The sequence below is a fragment of the Pelecanus crispus genome, chromosome 13, assembly GCF_030463565.1.
Source record: "Pelecanus crispus isolate bPelCri1 chromosome 13, bPelCri1.pri, whole genome shotgun sequence".
Classification (NCBI taxonomy): domain Eukaryota; kingdom Metazoa; phylum Chordata; class Aves; order Pelecaniformes; family Pelecanidae; genus Pelecanus; species Pelecanus crispus.
This window is the reverse complement of record NC_134655.1, coordinates 17,891,528-17,906,843: the sequence shown is the minus strand read 5'-3', so window position 1 is coordinate 17,906,843 and position 15,316 is coordinate 17,891,528. Positions and strand designations below refer to the sequence as shown.

At 49.8% G+C, this 15,316-nt stretch overlaps 1 protein-coding gene across 1 annotated transcript in view; it reads right to left on the bottom strand.

Moving 5' to 3' along the window:
* LOC104036085 (protocadherin-19) overlaps positions 1-15,316 on the bottom strand; it is a 58,659-nt gene that overhangs the window by 14,851 nt on the left and 28,492 nt on the right. Inside the window, exons 3-4 of the mRNA XM_075720812.1 lie at positions 14,406-14,464; positions 10,237-10,406 (exon numbers count right to left, since the gene is read on the bottom strand). Coding sequence (XP_075576927.1) covers positions 10,237-10,406; positions 14,406-14,464 — 229 coding nt within the window. The remainder of the gene's footprint in view (positions 1-10,236; positions 10,407-14,405; positions 14,465-15,316) is intronic.

The following is a 15,316-nucleotide window of genomic DNA, read 5'->3' as shown; positions in this document are numbered from 1 at the left end:
AAAGCTGTATTGCAGAGGAAAGGTCTGTAAATCAATGCATCTGAGGGACCAAAACTAATCAGCGAGTGGCTGCAAAAGCACCGCCTGTCAGAACAGATGCAGGACATGGAAGTCAACCGGCGAGCGCCGCGAGGCCGGCGGCAGCCCTGCGCTCCGGGGATGGCTTCCCAGGAGCCTGCTGCAGGAGACACAGCGAGGACGGGCAGAGCGGAGCATCCAGAAGACACGGCTCCCACTGGAACATGCTGGCGAGCAGCAATGTCAGCGGCACAAATAACTCAGCTGGTAAATGCAGAGAGTGAAAACCAAATGAAAGTCCGGTATATATACATAGTGCCCACCCAGGCACCCACCTGAGCGTGCCAGACCCTCCCCAAAGGTATTTATACCCGCCACAACGCACCTACCGCTCCCCAAAACACTTCTGGCTCTCTGACCTTTCCTGAATTACTACTATGCATGGTTTTGACTTCAGGTTTCTAGCCAAATTCCTCTTCTCAAACAGGGGCCGCCCCTTTGTAACTTCTCACTGAGCTGTGTCAAATCCAGAAGCACAGTCAGTTGAATTGAGAAAGCCGTTCCTCTCACAGGGCAAATCCGGAGGCTCCTCGCCTGGATCAGGAGCTGTTCGCCTATTACACCAGCTGACTGGAGAACGTGCCCGAGCAGGCGAGGCAGCACCGTCTACTGTACTCGCACCAGCTACTCTCCCACCTCGTCTCTTTAATGAAGCTGACGCTTCCGAAGCAGGCAGAGGAAATCAAGTGCCCGACCTATTTTGGTTTGCAAGCAATGCGGGCACCCGCCTTCCTCGGGCTTCTCGCAAAAGTTTCCAACCAACGCTCTTTGCTCTTTCACTTTTCACATAAAACAGCGCAAGAACAACCGCAGAACCTACTCTCTCCAGCACGCACCCAGCGGAGCACAGTCTTCTCCCTAGAAAGGGCCAGAAGCTCCTCGCCTTTAACCCCCACCAGCTGCAGGTGCTCGGCACCCCGCAGGACGTGGCACCCCTCCTGCCTTGCAGCCAGCCCCCCAGCTTGCCGCAGGGAACCTCCCGTGACCGTCCCCACCCCTCCACCCACGTGCCAGGGAGGTTTTGTGGCGTACAGCTCTCAAGCGCTTCCGTAAGACGCAAGGTAGCATCTGTGGTGAAATCTCACCAAATGATCCAAGATAGTTTTCTCCAGCTGGGACTGATTGAATATAGCCTGTGCTCCGGATGATGTGGGAAATCAGTCGTAGCCGAGCACAAATTGCATGCATAGAGGTAATTACTGCAGCGCAAGGTTGGTAGCACCACTACCCACATGACAGTATATCTCAGCAATTTTCATTTCCTATTGCTTCAATTCAGAAAGAGTTTTTTCATCTTTTTTTTTTTTTTTTTTTTTTTTTTTGTAGTTCAATTTTGTCCTTTTACTACAGGGACTGACGTTAACCCACAATTTCTCCAGGATAAAGCTCCTCTTTCACTACAGCTGGTCATTCCACATATCCAGATGTCCTCCTATTTACTACACCCAGACCTCGAGCCCCAACCTATCTCGACCTGACTCCGCTTCCCTGCCCCAAGACTGTCACTGCCCGCAGGTGAAGTGACAGAGTGGTGACCGCCTGTCACCCGCTGCCACGTGCTGTCACCCACAGCCGGCTGCGGGTATCAGTAATGAAACACAACGTGCGAGTAGCTAATGAAGCTGGTTACAAAGCAAGTTGTTCTCCACGCTTGAAAAAGGGTGAAAATACGATGAGGAAAATGGAACAAAAAAGAGTTTCTGCTGAAAAATAAAAACACTAAAAGAGCTAATGCTGAGAGTGGGGAAGCTGATCATTACTATTACAGATACTCAGCAAAAATAGGGCCACATTATGCTTACTGTGATTATACACATTGTGGCTAGCATGTATCTATAATACACTTGCTCTAAAGAACTTATTTTCCAAACAGACACAGGGGTTAAACGCAGGATGGAAAGGGAAATCACTGAGCAAAGGCAACACAAACCCAGCCAGAGCCCGGCACAGCCCCGTGCTCCTGCTTCCCAGCCCTGCCCGCTCCGCTGCATACCTGTGTGTCTACCCCGAGGAAAGGCTGCCAAACTTCTTAATAATTCTGTGACCCATTTAAAAATATCTACTCTCTTACAGTCATATATGCTGTATGAGAAATAAAATATAGCACTCGCAAGTTTTGAGTGGCAGCACTTCCCTTAAGACGGTTAAAAGCTGCAAGTTCTCTTTGCTGTTTGGTGCCAATTATTAGAGAGTTTTGACTTATATATTATTACACAGAACATTTAGTAAAACAACCTACATACAAACCCAGTGGTATGTCTCCCTTCAGCAGTTATCTGCTGGAACCGGAGCAGTTTAGACACTCACCTATATACACCGTATTTCAGAGACGGGTGGGCTCCTTCCATTGCACCCAGGGGAGATGCAGTCCCCCACTGTACAGTTCCCTGCAGCACGTGAGCTCAATTAAGATAGGTCCAAAGGATTTATCTTTATTGCACTTACAAAGTTATATGCACCGCTTTTGCGGGGGGGGAAAAACCAGGCACCCAACTTGTACCACCCCGTCCGGAGGTGCCGGTCCAGCGCCGTAGCCGAATGCCCCCCGAGCTGCCGGGTGCATGTTTCGATACAGCAGGAGGGGATTTAACCTGATGGCAACCGCCCGTGCCCGGAATGCTGCTCTGAAACTCGCCGCGCCGTGCACCCCGCGCCCGCGGAGCCGAGGGTCAGCGTGCTGTTTGCGGTGATTATTCCTTTAATAAAGGGCCCTGTATTTTCCAGTGGCTGCAAAATTGATGCAGGTTGCCATGGTAAGCACACACTTTCTCATTTAGTAGAATAATAGACAGCTTTGTATAATTCACTGATTTCAGATGATTTCTCACCCCAAGAGCAAGTCGCTCAAGCTACATAAGTCACCTGTTGTTTAGTCAATCTGGCAATTTTAATTAGAATAAATTTTTATGATTCCTCTTTGCAACTCTTAGAGCTGCTCCGCCACCAGAATGCCGAGATGTCTGTAAATTATACGGGCTCCAATCACATCTTTTTTTGCCGTTTTAATTACAGTAACATTGCAGCATTAATCATGTAAGCCTCTGTTAAACAAGTAACAGCCATCCTCCATCATAATTAAAAAGAAAGGCCAAGCAAACAGGAGCTTTGGAGTTTACCATATTTCCTCTGAAAATTGTATTTTAACTTAAGAGTTTCACAAACAGTAGTTTTATTTGGCTCTAATTAGTGTTGTGAAGGAAACACCGAAAGGTTAATAAGAGATGGTTAGTTTGTAATGCAAGTTTCCCGGTGCCAGCCCCAGCAGTTCAGTCTGTTTTCAGAGTCATTAACGATGTAGATTGATTACAGGAGGAGATCGGGAAGTGCTGGCTTGCTGCGTTAGCAGAAGGTTAGGTTTTATTCATATACCTTCCCTACTGTTAAATATGATGGCCATTACCTTGGCCATTTTGCTAGTCTTAACTGCTGTGAGACAGAAAGTGTTAATGGTTTCCTTAGAGGTTACTGGCAAAAGAAAAGAAAAAAGCCCCACGTGAGCCTTTTTTTGGCTTGTTTATAAGGGAAAAGGAAGCTGCAAGCTTGACTGAACTGTTTATTTATCTTAGAAATATTTGAAAAACCAAGTATTGCGTGGTGTTTTGGAAAAGAATGCTTTGGGAGAGCCAGGGTTAGCACCGCCCCGTCCTTCAGCTGAACCCTGACAAAGATCTTCTCTGCGAGCCTTCGGCTTGGGCTGGAGTTTAGGAGCAGTTAACAAAACCAAGCACAAATAGAAGCTGAAACTATCTAATCAGAAATATCACTTCTTCATATCTCCTATAAATTGCTTTCCAGTCACCCAGCAAAAATATGGGTAAGCAATAACTAAATTTGACGAAATCTCATTAAAAAGTACAATAAAACACTAGAAACCCTCCAACTTTCTGGGTTGATCATTCATCCATTACAAACCTACACAACAGGGCACGGATCCAAGTTTTAATTTTCTTCTCGAAGTTGTCAGAATGTTCACATCTGGTGAGCGTTTTCTGTGCTTAGATGGAAAGACTTGAGGATCTAAAGGTTGTAACTCCTGTGACCCTGGGCTGAGTAACTTCAGTGATGGAGACATTGCAAGAATTATCTTTGATGGAAAGAACCTGAAAACTAAAGAACGAGTGCCAGGAATGTGGGATATATGATAATGCTTTTTATGCAAACAGAGGAGGTTACACATCTGTTTGTTATTTAGTTCTGCTGTTGCAGAAAGGGATTGGCATTCATTTACTGCTGTGGATATGACTTCAGTGTCACCCCTGCCCCACCATCAGTTTCCCGTGAGGACTTCTCCAAGCTGTACTCAATGCTACAGAGCTACGAACCTAAGGAAGAAGCAACACGAGGGACTTGTCCGTGCCAGCCAGTGTCCGTGCATGGATTAAACCTCCTCGAGTGACTGCTGCCCTGCTCTGCTGCGACGCAACGCGGCGGCGAAGGAAGCTGAGCTCATCGGCCGGGCAGCCTGACCCAGCGTCCAACTCTACCTGCCCAGATCACCCACCGAAGACGGAGCTGAGCACCGCGTACCTGGCAACGATAAGGGTCAACCTGAAGAGAGGTTTCTTAGTCCGAGTGCTTGACAGCTTTTCTTCCAGTTACATTCACTGGTCTAATAAAAGATGTTACGTCCCCCTGCGAGCCCGGCTGGGCAACGTTAGCAGGAGCGGGCGCTTGGGGAGGACGGAGAGAGCCTGTACTAAAGCATCAGTCACCAGCAGGCCATCCATCCATAAGCTGACTTAGATGCTCAATGGGTAATCATTTAGAAGTGCAGGAATCAGACAATCAGCTCCTCTTCCCAAAGCCCAGCTTACCCACTCATCATCAAAATCCTTCTCTGGGGTTTCAGAGTGCTGTGAGAAGCTGACTGCTCCCTCCAGGCTGGCCACTGCAGGAGCACCACTGAGCTCACTGAGGCTGCTCTACGGAGAGATCCGTGCAATAATACAGAAATCAGGAGAGCTGTAATAATTGACATTGCCCTGTAAAGAAAGCTTACAGCGTTTATCCATCTTAAGGGATGTGCTGTCACTCACATAGGAATGTTATACTTTATGTCTTGTGCTGCATATATGAATACAAGAAAGTAGGTATTTTTATTAATTTGTAGAAACTTCCAGAGAAATGCAGCTGTATTTCCAGCCTCCAAAGCCCTAGAATATGTCACTTAGGTCTTCATGTACATACAGCTCTACAGAAAGGCTTTTCTGCAGAGTAAAAGGGAGTTGCAGGTGGAACAGCTGCTGGAAATCAGCTTAAAAAAATCAACAGTTTCTAATACCTGTGTTTGCCTCCAGTTAATACCATTAGACATGTTCTCAATTCACGACTGAAATGCACCCAGATACTATGGAGATGAGCATAAGAACCAATTGGAATACTCTAGATAAAACCTGATCCCCTAAATGACAATGTATCTGAATAATTTGGGATGCAACCGGCAAGAAAAATTTTGGCGAATATCATGTGCCTGGCTCTCCTTTACATCCAAGCCCATGTCTATACTGAGCGATAGTATGAAGGAGATTTAACGTAAGCATTTAGATATAACCCATTTCTATTCAAAGAACCCTTCATCTTGCTGGAGTTTATGAGACTCAGACACAATTAAACCACCTATGTGAGCAAAGTTACTCAAATGTGGAAATGTATGCAGGACCAGGTCTTTCCAGATGACATTTCACGCCAACCTTTACTGCTGATCTGGCACCAGAAAAATGGAAGTGATGCTTTTAGAAGCAATTCCCTGTAGAGGCACATTACTGACGTTGCTTAAAAACCCTCTCACTTTGATTTTAAAGCTTTTTCACTATTTTATGGCTGTGGTGACTATTTCTAACACTGGCTTTTTTATGATTAGGGTGTGTTTATTATTTTCATATTTTTCTTTCAGATTCTATTTTTATCTTAAACAGTGAATCACCGCTTCATTGGGCCAACAATTTTCCTTCTACAACTGATGGTAAAAATACTGGTCAGCACTGGGAACTAAGATAAGTTTGAAACCTGTCGCTTCTCACATTAAAAACACATATTTGAAATAGTTTCTTTCTGATTTCTATGCTGGCAAGAGCTCCTATGACTTACAGAGTACAAGTACGGCTCTGGCTCAAGGCAAGGTGAAAAGGTAATAGAAAACATTTAAGCAGGTCTAGGTGCCCATATACGTCCACGCAAAGAAAACAAACCAAATCTGCACAAACGCTATGTTTGGAAGAGGGCAAAGGGATTAAAAAAAAAGTCCCAGTATAAGCAAAACCAAGGGAGGAATAACTACCTGAATTACAGAACAGAGTATCTAGCCTCAAAGATGCTAATTCAGGTCCTGAGGGATCTAATCAACCTCTTTGTTGAAGTAAAGATAAAACTTTTTGACAGCAAATGCTTTCTGATAAAATGGAATTTTCAATTACCCTGTGAAACATCTGGTCTGCGCTGCCATTTCCCGGGAAAAGCACCACCACTCTCTGCAGTGTTGGAAAACATTTCACGCTGAGATTTCCCCACGTTGCTGGGAGGAACAGGTGCCAGGAGCTTCAAACCCAACGAACGGCAAAGCTCCCACGGCCGCCAGCATCACCCACGGCTGCCCACCACCATGCGCTTCACCTCCTCGCTGGAAATCACGGTTTCCTCCAGTGCTGGACATCGAGTCAACATTACAGCAGGACGTGGAGAAAATCCACCCCATGTTGTGGTGAAGTAGACCAAGATACAAAGGGGGACCCCTTACCCCCATCCTCCAGCAGACTTCTCCAGCCAACCCAAAACGTCACTGAGATCCAACAGCTGCTTGAAAACCTCCCTGTCTGAAACAGATCCGTTTGGAAGTTCAGCTGAGGACGCCTTTAAGAGAGGAGCGCACATAAACTTCTAGCAGCGCTTAACACCTCCACAAACAAACAAACAATTAAAAGGCAGCGAGGCAATCGCAAAAGGTGGAGCAGCACCGGTGCCCGCCTTCCTCAGCGTCCCATTTGGCATCAATTAGCAGGGGAAGGAAAACAATTCTGGGTGATAATGAACTCTAAATTGGGTACATATTAGAGCAATTAAAGCAACCTTTTCAACTGATGAATTTATAATCAGTAATTAAGATCCTGAGGTAAAGAGGGGCAGGGCAGAAGTCCTACTTCCAAAATAAGCGACGTGGCTGAGCTCCAGGCGGTATTTCTGATGACCTGCTGCTGCCCACTAAAGTTCGACACCCTCCACACTAGTTTGCCACTTTTCTGGAAATCTAGGTCATTTCCAAAGCAAGAGCAAGGGCTCCTGCCAGGGGACTGGCCACTGGTGTCACTCCCATCCAAGAGTGGCCCCAGGGCAGTGAAGGGGTAGAGGGCCCCGAGGCCACCTAAGCATCTGCAGCAGGTTCCTGGGGCTCCCACGGCCACATACTCACCACCAGCGCCAGGCTCACGCGCTGGTTTAAGAACACTAAAGCTTGGAACCATCCATGCCTACCCCGTGTCTACCTCTTTCTGCAGGAAATCCAGCATCTCAGTAGGTGAAGGCTGGCCAGACAGGTCCACGCGACCCCCCGCCCGGTGCCACCACCGAGGGATCGTCCCCTACCACCGAGCTGCAAGGATTGCTGCCAACCAGTGTCCTGCCCTGGCAGATCCAGGATTACCCACTGAGCAGATAAAGGCTCCCAAATTATCTGATGAAGTCTGAGAGTTGGCCGCTCACGAAGCACTTGCGGTGTTACAAGCTGAGGTCCAAGCCCAGCAGAGCCTGGCCATGGGGGCACCTCACCGGGCTCCCAGGCAGGATCATTAACATCGACGAGCAAACCCCAGTGACTCTCCCACCCCATTTCTCTGGGATTTCGTGAGCTGCGGTTTGGGCAGGGATGGCGAGCGAAGGCAAAGCATGGAGATGTGAGCTGCCAGGCTGCCCTTCGGCTATGGACCGTGTACGCAGGGTGGTGGTCAGCCCACCGGTCCTGCGCATCCTTGGCATGGAATTTGTTGTATTTCCTCACCGCCATGCCACTCTGACCCGAAATCGGGTAAAAGTTACCATGCCAAAACCATTGCTTTAATCACGCGGGAACCGCTGTTATCACCATCATCTCAGCATCTTGATTTTCCTCATTATTTTCTGCAGCCCTTGCTCGACAAATCAGCTCAGAAAATACTCTCTTTAACCTTTTTTTTCAGCTTCTGTGACAGTAACTGCTAACCTCCCCGCCTGCGCTGCTCCTCTCATTGCTCCACGAACACCCCGATAACCTCGCAGGCGAGCAGCCCTGCTCCTCCGCATGAGGCAGCGTGGGTCCCGGAGGACACGAGAGCTGGCCCCCCAGCACCCCTGCCTGCCTGCCTGCCTACCTGCCTGCAGGTCCACCTGGATGGCAATGCAGCACCGGCATGCCAGCTTCTGCCCAAAAATAAACCAGAGCCAAGAGCGCCAACCCCCCGGCCATTGCAGGACTGGGAGCCAGAGACACAGGTTGCCTTTGGAAGTCGCCTTCTGGAAAAACTCTTGATTTTTGGGGGGTATTGTACATGCAAGAAGGAGTTCTTGTTACAGTGATTTGGACCATATTTATTTCCGTCTGACTCCTCCGACAAGCTCTGCCTCCAACTCATCCTCTTTAACTTATTTGCATTGTTATCTGGTGCACAACAGAGCCAGCACGCAGACTTATCAGAAATGTAATCTCTGTAAAACCCTATCTGCAGTCCATTGAGATTGTTTTTTTTGCCGAAGAAATGTGAAAAAAATTAACAGATGTTGCTCAGACCATTCAACAGGACAGGAATCAATTATGAACATTTTTGCTCCTACAGTCATCCCTTACTGCAAATGCATCTTAGGAAACCCTCTCCTGATCGAAATGAAAAAGCATTTCTTTGTAATAGAAGAATAATAAATGATAGCTATCAGCCTGTATTCTCTGACACGGCACCGGTCCGCGGAGAATTAAACTGCCACTGTACAGTTATATAAATGTTTAATTTTTTTCATCTTTGGCCACAGTAGGGTTGTCTGGAAATACATTATCGCTGTGGATGCCATCCCTCTCCAATTAGCGTGGCTGGCAGCGTGGAATGGGTAGGTGACCTCCGCATTCCCCTCCTCGCGGAGCCTTACAGGGTTAACTACGGCCATTTAACAGACTCTATCGAGAATTAATACAGCGATCAGCTTCTCTCCAGAAAAAAAAAAAAAACATTCGGCAGCGCAGATGGCAAGAACTCTCTCTCCCCCGTTTGACTCCTTTATGACAGCAAAACAAAGGCTTTTAATGATGTTTACCATGAATTGAATTAAACAGCTGAAGACCAGTTCATAATCACAGCATTTTGTTTTCATATCCTTAAGTCTTTTAGCAGTGGGGCTTCCAGTTGAGCCTCAGCTACAGCTTATCTCAAGATATAGCCAAGCGCCCCGAGGCTCCCCTGCGCCCAAGCACCAAGCCGCATTCAGGCTTCTTAATTGAAAAAGACAGGATGTTTGCATAGGATGTTTGCATCCGTCAGACATTAAAAGCGACATTCATGCCCAAGTACAAGCGACAGCTTGGGCGCAGCTGAACTCCTCTGACTTTTTTTCCCCTAGCTAACACCGGTCTGGTTTCGGAGCGGGACTTCGTCCCTGCATGTGGGGATGCGTAAGAGCTGAAACCCTGACACCTATTCGGGGGAAAAGGTAGAAACCCTCGCCCGCTGGCCTGAGCTAATCCCTCATGGGATGCCTAATCGCCTACACGCTCTGCTGACCTTCTGGAAAAGTTGCCCGGCCGCTGCCTGCGCACGAGCTCCGGAGACGGTGAGCGGAGCGCGCGGGGAAGGGCGCGCCGTCTGCGCTCCGGAAAGGAGCGCTGTCAGGGACCAGCCCCGGGCGCGGCGCCGGTGATTCCTGCCCTAATCCCAACTCCACCGCTCGCTCACTGTCAGGCGGGTGCTCAGCGCCTGGGGTTTTCTGCCTGTGAAACAGAGGATAATCCTACATCTTCTTACCTGACAGGCGTGGCGTGAAGATTAATTTCTATCTACCCAGCCCTCCGACGATGTACAGCGCTATCCCCAGCAAGCGCTAAGCATCCTGACTGTGCACCCACCGAGGCCGCACTGGAGCCTCCGGACGGGCCGTGTGGAGGTCGGGGGGGTGGCGGGCAGCCCCCCAGGGCGCACGGCAGTGGCTCACCTTGCTCGGGGCCCTGGGACCCCATGGAGGGGACGCTGGTGTTCAGCACGTCGTTGACGGCCGTGTCGCAGTAGAGGCCCCGCTGCACGTCGTGCTCGCTGTCCGTCTGGTCGCTCTCCTCGTGGCCGCTGTCCTTCAGGCTGTTCCCCTCCAAGTCCTTGAACGTGGAGCTGCTGGGGGAGACACAGCCGGGAATTATTGGGCGGGACAAGGCGGCCCCCGCCACCCCGCCGCGCTGCAGCCTGGCACGGCTGCCGCCGCTCAGCCGCGTGGGGAGGGCAGGGAGGTCGCCTGCCGTCCCCGGCACCCGGCGGCGGGGCTGGGACCGCTCCCCCGGCACGGAAAGCCGGGGCAGGGGGCGTGGGGTGGGGGGGGGCACCCCCCGCTCCGCACCTCTGCACCCCGAAACACAGCATCCAGCCTGCGCCGTCCCACAGGCTGCTCCTGCCCATGCTGCGAGCCCGCGGCGTGCGCCTGCGGGTCAGGCTGCTGTGGGTATTACGGAAGCTGAGAAAGAAGCAGGATTTGAAAATAAAATTTTAAAAATATCCATGAAACGAGCTGTTTCTAAAACCAGGCTCCCTCAAGTCGTATTACCTCATACTGAAGTTACACAGGATCTAAACCCTAATTTTTTAGGTTATCGGCCAAATCCTAATGACTTAAAGTTTGAAAACAAAAGTCATCCTAGAAACAGGAATTTCTTTTCACAATGATGAGGCCATTCTTATTTTTAAAAATAACCCGGTGATTCCGGGTCCAAGGTCACAGAGCTTTAAGGGGATCTGATGCACAGTCCAACTCCTTGGCATCCCCTGCAACTGCAGCCGCTACTGGGGGGACCTGAGGGCCGAGCTGCTCCCAAATTTCCCCCAAGGGCTGAGCAGCTCCGTCACCCCACGGCACCCAGCTCCTAGGCTGGAGGGATGGAAGAGTTTCATTTCTGGCTGCACTGGGGATCCGCTGCCCTGCGAGGGGTGATGCCCCAGGACACCCGGCTGCAGCGAGCCGCAGGGACGTCGTGAGATAGAATCATAGAATCATAGAATCATCTAGGTTGGAAAAGACCTTTAAGATCATCCAGTCCAACCATTAACCTACACTACCAAGCCCACTCTAGACTAATCAAGGGTAGACCAGACTAAACCATATCCTGAAGTGCCACATCTACCCGTTTTTTAAACGCCTCCAGGGATGGTGACTCCACCACCTCTCTGGGCAGCCTGTTCCAATGCCTGACCACCCTTTCCGTAAAGAAATTTTTCCTAATTTCCAGTCTAAACCTCCCCTGGCGCAGCTTGAGCCCATTTCCTCTTGTCCTATCGCTAGCTACTTGGGAGAAGAGACCAACACCCACCTCACTACAACCTCCTTTCAGGGAGTTGTAGAGAGCGATAAGGTCTCCCCTCAGCCTCCTCTTTTCCAGGCTAAACAACCCCAGTTCCCTCAGCCGCTCCTCATAAGACTTGTTCTCCAGACCCTTCACCAGCTTCGTTGCCCGCCTCTGAACACGCTCCAGCACCTCAATGTCTTTCTTGTAGTGAGGGGCCCAAAACTGGACACAGTATTCGAGGTGCGGCCTCACCAGCGCCGAGTACAGGGGGACAATCACCTCCCTGCTCCTGCTGGCCACAGCATTCCTGATACAAGCCAGGATGCTGTTGGCCTTCTTGGCCACCTGGGCACACTGCTGGCTCATGTTCAGCCGGCTATCTACTAACACCCCCAGGTCCTTTTCGGCCAGGCAGCTTTCCAGCCACTCCTCCCCAAGCCTGCAGCGCTGCATGGGGTTGTTGTGACCGAAGTGCAGGACCCGGCACTTGGCCTTGTTGAACCTCATACAGTTGGCCACGGCCCATCGATCCAGTCTGTCCAGGTCCCTCTGCAGGGCCATCCTACCCTCCAGCAGATCGACACTCCCACCCAATTTGGTGTCGTCTGCAAACTTACTGAGGGTGCACTCGATCCCCTCATCCAGATCATTGATAAAGATATTGAACAAGACTGGAAGTGGTTCCCTGGGGCCACGCACCCCGCGCCTCCTCCCTCACCCACCCCTGGCATGGGAGAGCTGCACCCAGCGGGGGCGTCCACCTGCACCCACGGCCCCAAACTTTCTCGCCGGCTGATTTGGTGTGAAACGTCGGTGGAAGACGCGGCCTGTGCTTCAAAGCCCCAAAGAGCTGGAGATTTTCATTACTTTGAAAAGCCCTTTTGCGTCTCCACGGAAACCAAGCAGACCACCTACCATCTGATGCTTTGCAAAAGCACGCGAGGGGGGAGCTCTGAAATACATATAAATTGGTAAACCTTCAAACATTACCTTTTAAATAAAGATGTCCCTGTTGAAGCCACTGACTTTGATTCCAGGCGACATCAAAGAATTTTAAGCTAAGAAAGCACTACAAACCTACAATTCATTTGTGTGCGTGCAGATGAGCGAGAGAGGCAGGCAGACAACACAGGAAAAGTACAAATAGATTAATTAAAGTGCTGGATTTGAGGAGATTCACTCACCAAAGATAGAAGAGCTACAACATCTTCATAAAGGCAAAGGATGAAAATGATGCCACAGTACGTTACAGAAAATATTTTTTGTTCTTAGATGTCTGCGCAGCGTTCCCGGCACCCGTTGTACTTAAGATACAAGACAAAGGTAGAAAGCGAGGGGAAACGCTGTCCTACACGGAGCTGCTGCTCATAATGCGCAGGCAACCCATGTTACAACGCATTTATCTTCCCCGCAGTGAACCAGACCGTAATGCAGCAGCCACACGACATGTTTCCGTGGCTGACACTTCTCTAAAGGATGGGCAGGTCTCAGGGAATCGGCAGCAGCAGCATTTCCCAAACAATACAGCCTCGGAGTAAGCCCCGCTGCGGCAGGCGGGAGCGCCGCTTGCCTTTATCTGAGGTGTGAACGAGGCAAGATTAATAGATTTGGGGTTTTTTTTCACGACGCCTGCAGACTCTCTGGCGAGGAGCGGCGTGGCGTAGGCAAGCCACCTCTCTCGCAATCGCATTAGCATCGTTAAACATCATGAGACACGCAGACAAATACACCTGCCCTTCGCTAGCTGAACCCGAGCTGCTTAAACAATGCGCTCACAGCTCCCTCACTCCTTATATTTTTAAGATGTAAACAAATGGGATCTCAGCCAGGCAGATAATTGGATTTTTTTACTGCTCAGATCAGATCTCAGCAGTTCGGGGCCGGCTCCTGCTCCCCGTTACACCCCGCGACGGCTTCCGCAGAGCCCCCAGGCGCGACCCCGCCGGGCACGGGCACGGCCCCGGCTTGCCCGCCGCACACCTGGGCAGTCCCCGGGGAGAAGAGGGGAGGTGGGCGAAGAGCTGCCGGCCACCCCCTGCGCCCGCATCCTGCGCGGGAGACGGCGCTCCAGCCCTGCGCGGCGGCCTCCTGATGAGTATTGATCGGGCTGTGTCAGTGCCTTTCCCTGCCTCGGAAATAGCCGGGGAGGCAGGGGCAAGCCTGGCCGCCTGCCCCACGGCGGGATGCTCAGCTCTAGTTTAATACAATCCAGTGGGGTTCAACCGGATAACCCCGGCGTTAACCTCCCAGAGACATTTCTTTGCCACTGCTAAGCTCTGAGGCAGCGTTTTATCCAAAGGGTTAAATTCCCCCAAGAGTAATTGCCAGGTTGCAGCTGAACTGATGATTTCCTTTTTACCCATGGAAGAAAAAAGCCTAGCAAAGTGCTGTTTTGCCTCGGTATTCAAACTAAAACAGTGAGCGTGTAGCCAACCCAATTGCCTGCCCTCCAATGCGATTTTTTTTTTTTTCCTTTTCCCCCGCCTCACATCGCAGGGAGATCTCACCATCCAAATCTATCATTTTATTCCTGTGCATTCAAATAGAATAAAGTCTATGAATTTGAAAGTTGTCAGGGTAACAGCACTCCACCTAACTCACTGCAACTTTCCGGTGCGAAGGAGCCAAAGAGAAGAAAAAAAGACTTGCCTTTATTGCAAACCAAGAGCAATGGGACTTAATAGGAAGTAAATACTGTTTTTAAAATCAAATGATTACTCTTGAAACGTTTTGCATATTAAAAAAAAGCAAGTAGTATATAACGCAGTAAGGAAGAACATTAAATAATCAGGATTTGGCTGGGCAAACCCAAGTGCTTTCAAGCGAGCCTACGTACCTTTTTATTAAATGAGCTCTGCTGTTCACGTAGTTGGAATCGAAGGAGTAGTTTTCAGTCTGGAAGGAGGAAAAGAAAAGGGAGATGGTTACAAGTCTGATTGCTCCACGACTGGGAACAGCTGGGTTTGCAGGTCCAGGACAAGAGCCACCAGCAAACCCCACGAGGGGGAAGGAGCACCCCGGCGCGGGACAGACCCCAGCGAGCAGGACGGAGCTGGGTGCTGAAAACTCCCGTGCCTGCCGGTCTTTCCACCAGCCTTCACCAAAAAAAAGGCTGGCTGGTGACCACAGAACAATTTGCAGAGAAGAAACAATGTGACTACGCTCTGTTACAAAACTAATTGCTTTTAATTCCCTGACGGACTCCGTTCTGTGTGTGTCAATTTGACTGAAAGTTCAAAAGGTATTTTTCTTATTAGTGTATAATTAACATGTTAAAATATTTATTGCATAGATATGTAAATGCCAGCAAGGTAATCCCCTGCCAGAGAATGTAATGCGGGCACTTTTCTTTGTTTTACATCATTTCATTTGCAGAGACAGTGGGGTCTGTTATTAATAAAAAAGCAAACAATGGGTGACACGCTTAAAAGTTGGAGGGGAGTGAAAGCGGCGGGGGAAGTCGATGGATTTGTCATCTGCAAGCAAAACCCACTAACTCGCTCTGCACTTGAAACGCTGTCTTTTAACCTCAGATTACAAAGCCCCGGATTTCTGGTGCTCGCAGCAGGTAAGGAACCGAAAAAAGCAGCCAGAAGGTGGGGAAGAGAGCAGGGTGCTACCACCCAGGAGGCCATGGTGGGAGCTGCGGGATGCAGTGGGACGTGGTGGGAGATGCACGGTGGGACGTGGTGGGAGATGCACGGTGGGATGTGGTGGGAGCTGCGGGGTGGGACATGGTGGGAGCTG